Raw genomic sequence first — 5,542 nt, 5'->3', positions numbered from 1 at the left:
CGGGATCAGGGACGTGGTGGTAGACTCTTGATACCGGGATCAGGGACGTGGTGGTAGACTCCTGATACCGGGATCAGGGATGTGGTGGTAGACTCCTGATACCGGGATCAGGAACGTGGTGGTAGACTCCTGATTGTGTAGAGTTCGGTCCTTCTGACGCAGCTATCACAACATCAAGGTGTATTTTAAAAACAGTAAAAGCTGAAATACAGCATTCAAAGTTCCCACTTTATGCGTGACACTGAAGTTAAGGTTGGCTCTAGCTTTAGATGTAAAGGCAGCAACTGAATTCACACTAAATAACCTAAAGCTTTGTTCATAGAGCCTCCACTGAGCTTTTAAAAAACACCATAAACTAACCACTATAGAGAGGAGGGATTATAATCATCTATAAACTCGTATCTCATATTCATAAACTATTTTACTACCTTCACACAAACCCTGTAAAGAAACAAGTGAAGTATCAAATGCATTATCATTAAACAAAAGGTTGAATATTCTGTAAACTATTTGATTTGGCTGCTAAATATTTACTCAAATGTAGATTTTTAAACACCTCCAGCTTCTAAAGCATCTAAAAATGAACGGTTTGTATAATCCCTCTGTAACCTTCGTCTCTCTCTGGCTCCTCCCCCCTAAGGTAAAGCCGTGAAGGAGGCGGAGGCTAACCTTCGTCGTCAGCGGCGTCTGTTCCGCTCCCAGGTGATGAAGTACATCGTCCCGGGGGCGCGGGTCGTCCGAGGCATCGACTGGAAGTGGCGCGACCAGGACGGCAACCCGTCCGGAGAGGGCACCGTCACCGGAGAGGCTCACAACGGTAAGACTCATCGACCAACCAGATCAACCGGTTTATTTAACGTTTAATAACTTTTTATTGTCTTTTTTTGTTGTTAACTGGAGTCCAGCTTCCGGTTTCAGAGGCTCGATGTGGGAAGATATATTTGTTCCAGCAAGTTTATTTGTTTTCATGTTTTGGTGCCACATTATTTGTCTTTGAGACGACTTTCAAAACAACATAAATCTAATAAATTTAAGTAGATTCAACTCAAGAGTTTGAGTTGTAACGAGCTGCTGGTTCAGATATCTTCCCGCATGTTTTAACTGTGTGATCCGTGTCCTCAGCAGGTTCCTGTAGGACAGAAGGACCATTCTGCAGTAACCCTCTTCTCCCTCTCACACACACACACACACACACACACACGTACGTCTAAATGCTCCAACAGGTGTCCTGGACAGTCGTCGTTAAATCGGGTCTAAATAAAAGTTCTGATTTGTGCTCGTACAATAACGAACACCTTCCTCCTTCTCCCCTCCCTCCTCTTCCTCCCTCCCTCCTCTCCTCCTCCTCCTCTTCCTCCTCGTTGGTGTTTCTGTGTTTTCACTCAGATCGGATGTTTCTGTCGGTGAGCTGAACCAGCAGCTCTTGTTGATTAATCTTTTTTAAATCAAACCAGGATTGTTGTTTCTTCGGTTCAATTTCTTTCTTTTGTGGCTTTGATGCTTTTTTGCAGTTTGCCAGAAATATTTTTCTACTTTTTGCTTTTGATTGTCATTTTTCTGTGACTTGTGTTCATATTTTTCTCTCTCATCGCTCCACCTGGACCTTAAAGCTCCTCCAGTGGAGTTCTAAAATGTTTAATTTAAGGTGCTTAAAGACAAACAAAACAAAATGTCTTCTGCTGAATAATGTTTCGTTTGTTCTTGTTCTGAAATGTTTTAAAAACCTAACATAAAAACGTGGACGTTTGTCCTGAAAACAAACCAAAAAATACAAAATACAAACTGTCCCTGTCACAAACAGAAGCGCATGGCTCATTAGTATGCGGCATGGCTCATTAGTATGCAGCATGGCTCATTAGTTTCTCCCTGCTGTGACGAAGGCATGTTGGTATATAATGTATATCCGGGTAAGCCAATCGGAGGCAGAGGAGGGCGGGTCATGCCTTCATCATAGTAGGGAGAAACTGATGAGCCATGCTGCATACTAATGAGCCATGCGCTTCTGTTTGTTACAGGGACAGCTTGCATCTTCAGAACAATGGTGTTTGTTTTCAAACTATTGGTGAAATAATGGGCCGTCAGAACAATGGAATTAAATGATCTATTTATAAATTAATAATTATGTGTTCGATATTGCTGCACCTTTAAAGTCACAGGTTTACACTTCATGTCTTTTGTGAGCTAAGTTACGTCTTTCTAAAATTATTTTCAATATGTACAAACATGCAGTGTAATTATATTTTAATTACAGCAATAAAATAAAAAATCCTCAGGTTGAATACTTCATCAAAAATATTCAAAGAATAAATAAATGTGAGATTCTCTTTACTAGGGTTGGGAATCAGTAATATTGTGGTTTTTGATTTTAAATCAATGATTACAAACATGAATATTTACTATTTATCGACTCTTTGGAGCCTGATAGTTTTCAGTACTTGGTGTTGAGGTTTAGTGCTCGGCTTTAGTATTGGTTGTTTTTTATACTTACAGTAATGAAAGCACGTCCTTTAATGTGCTTTACACAAAAATAAACATCTTTAAAAATCAAGGACATGATACAGAAGAATGCTTTAATATATTTGCCACATTATAAAGCCGGGTCCTGGTTTCACTGTGACTTGAGAGCCTCCTGTGGTCCAGTGTGGAGCTGCTCTGACTGTAAGCTACTTCTCTGCTGTCTGTCTACCTCCCTCTACCACTCTGTCTCTCTCTCTGTCTGTCTCTCTCTCTCTCTGCCGGGTCTCTGACATCCATCCGTCCGTCTCCCTCCTATCTCTCTGTCCATCCAGGCTGGATTGATGTAACCTGGGATGCCGGCGGCTCTAACTCTTACCGTATGGGCGCTGAAGGGAAGTTTGACCTCAAGCTTGCTCCAGGGTACGACCCTGAGTCGGCTGCCACAGCGCCGTCACCCAAACCTGTCTCATCCACTGTTTCAGGCCCCGCCTCCTCCACGGTGGGACCCTCCGCAACGCCGGCGTCCAGCGGCAGCACCACGACCACCACCTCCTCCTCGTCCTCCTCCACCACGTCGTCGTCCTCGCAGCAGCAGTCGTGGAGCAGCCTGGTGAAAAATAACTGTCCCGACAAGGGCGGGGCCACGTCACTGGGCGGGGCCAGCTCCTCCAGCAGGAAGGGCAGCAGCAGCTCCGTGTGCAGCGTGGCCTCCTCCTCTGACATCAGCCTGAGCTCGTCCGCGGGGCTGCCGGGCGCCGGAGGTCTGCGTCTGGAGAGGAGGGCCGAGGGGCTGCTGCTGGACCAAGGATCCGGTTTGGGAGGACTAACTGGGGTCGAACCCATCGTCGCGCTGTCCTCCGCGGTGGAGGGTGGGTCCGGCTCGGCGTCCAGCACCGGCACGCTCACCGCCGACACGCCCGCCCAGGGCGACGAAGCCAGAAACAAGGACTCCGCCGACCCAGCCACGGCGATCTCCATGGGGCTGGTGAGCGTGAGCTCGCCCGACGTCAGCTCCGTGTCGGAGTCGTCCGGCAAGGACGCGCCTTCCCAGAGGCCCCTCTGTTCGGCGGCTAATGCCCGGCTGTCCGTCAGCTCGCTGCTGGCCGCCGGCGCCCCCATGAGCTCCAGCGCCAGCGTGCCCAACCTGTCGTCTCGGGAGGCCAGCCTCATGGAGTCCTTCGTCCGCCGCGCACCCAACATGTCGCGCACCAACGCCACCAACAACATGAACCTGAGCCGCAGCAGCAGCGACAACAACACCAACACGCTGGGCAGGAACGTCATGAGTACTGCTAGTGAGTACTGTAATATTACTACACTAATACACTAACTGTCAGTGAGTACTGCAATATTGCCACACTAATACACTAACTGTCAGTGAGTACTGCAATATTGCCACACTAATACACTAACTGTCAGTGAGTACTGCAATATTGCCACACCAACTGTCAGTGAGTACTGCAATATTGCCACACTAATACACTAACTGTCAGTGAGTACTACAATATTACTACACTAATACTACACTAACTGTCAGTGAGTACTGTAATATTACTACACTAATACTACCCTGTATCTGTCAGTGAGTACTGTAATATTACTACACTAATACTACCCTGTAACTAGTCAGCTGAGCCTAACGAGCCTCACCTGCTGCTGTCCCCTAACCTCCATCTTGTCTGTTTGCAGCGTCTCCTCTCATGGGGGCTCAGAGCTTTCCTAACCTCACCAGCACCGGCACCACCTCCACCGTTACCATGTCAACCTCCATAGTAACCAGCAGCAATAACGTTGCCACGGCAACCACCGGTCTGTCAGTGGGACAGTTGCTAAGCAACACCCTGACGACCAGCCTGACGTCCACGTCCAGCGAGAGCGACACGGGACAGGAAGCTGAGTTCTCTCTCTATGGTACACACACACACGCACACACAGACGCACACACAGAGACACTACACACAGACACGCACACAGAGACACTACACACACACGCGCAATGCATACGCTTAACGCACACGCTTAACGCACACGCGCAACACAGACGCGTACACAGAGACACGCACACGGAGACACGCACACTCGTCCTGCTTCAGCTAACCTGCTCTCTAACTCTTCTTTCATTCGCAGCTAAAATATCTCACATTAATTATTAACACGTTTTTAGAGCTGAATGAGATAAAACGTGTTTGTTTTCATTACTGAGGATTTCCTCAATTCGTCTTTTGTCAAGAATGTAAAGAAATCATCTTTTTACTTTTACATATTTGGATCTCAGTGTCGGTGTTTTATTAATAGTAATATTCTGAGATTTGTCGCAAATTTATGAGATAAAACCTAAAATCTGTTTTTTTCCTGAATGGGACCAATTCACAGCTTCACAGTCTGGATGCTGAAGATAAAATGTTTCTGGGCTAAAATCACCAGTATTTACATATTATAGATCCCGTTACAGGTATAATACCTGTAATTTAAAATATATATATATTTACCTACAGTGTTCCTAATACACGTCATATTGAGCTCACTGAGTGTAAATGTGTTTTTATCACAAAGTATTTCAGGAATACTTGGTGAACACAAACAGCTGGTGTAAAATAAAGAAAGCGATGAGTTAGAAGACGACACAGAGAACTTCCACTACTTGAATGTTTTCATACAGAAATGGACCAGCAGCAATGTCCCCCGTCGGTCTGTTTGATCTCCATCATACGGAGAACTCATGAGCTCAGAGTGACGTAGAAGAGTCCGGAGGGTTCGTGGGCAGAGTTATTATAAATGTATGAAGATGGATTTGAAGACGTTCCTCTCGTGTCTTCTCTGCAGACTTCCTGGACAGCTGTCGTGCTAACACGCTATTGGCCGAGCTGGACGACGAGGAGGACCTCCCGGAGCCCGACGACGACGACGACGAGAACGAAGACGACAATCAGGAGGACCAGGAGTACGAGGAGGTCCTGGTAATACACCTTTATATTATTCAATAATATATCTGGACATCATCACTCAGCTGGGCTGAGTAACAGGAAGTGATGTCAGAGGGTGTAATGTGTGTGTGTGTGTGTGTGTGTGTGTGTGTGTGTGTGTG

The 5,542-nt window shown here is 46.4% G+C and overlaps 1 protein-coding gene across 3 annotated transcripts in view; it reads left to right on the top strand.

Moving 5' to 3' along the window:
* The first annotated feature begins 6 nt into the window (after positions 1–6).
* The window catches only part of hectd1 (HECT domain containing 1), an 11,571-nt gene continuing 6,035 nt past the window's right edge, over positions 7–5,542 (top strand). The window contains exons 1-4 of one of the 3 annotated variants that reach the window (XM_031877382.1): positions 7–817; positions 2,940–3,752; positions 4,147–4,368; positions 5,281–5,414. In XM_031877382.1, coding sequence (XP_031733242.1) covers positions 706–817; positions 2,940–3,752; positions 4,147–4,368; positions 5,281–5,414 — 1,281 coding nt within the window. In that variant the 5' untranslated portion in view covers positions 7–705. Of the gene's footprint in view, positions 818–2,789; positions 3,753–4,146; positions 4,369–5,280; positions 5,415–5,542 lie in introns of all 3 variants that reach the window. The other 2 variants (XM_031877381.1, XM_031877383.1) reach the window with 2 other exon arrangements.

Source organism: Anarrhichthys ocellatus, unplaced genomic scaffold (assembly GCF_004355925.1).
Source record: "Anarrhichthys ocellatus isolate YVR2014 unplaced genomic scaffold, GSC_Weel_1.0 scaffold135, whole genome shotgun sequence".
In the NCBI taxonomy this organism is placed as follows: domain Eukaryota; kingdom Metazoa; phylum Chordata; class Actinopteri; order Perciformes; family Anarhichadidae; genus Anarrhichthys; species Anarrhichthys ocellatus.
This window is presented reverse-complemented; position numbering and strand designations above follow the sequence as displayed.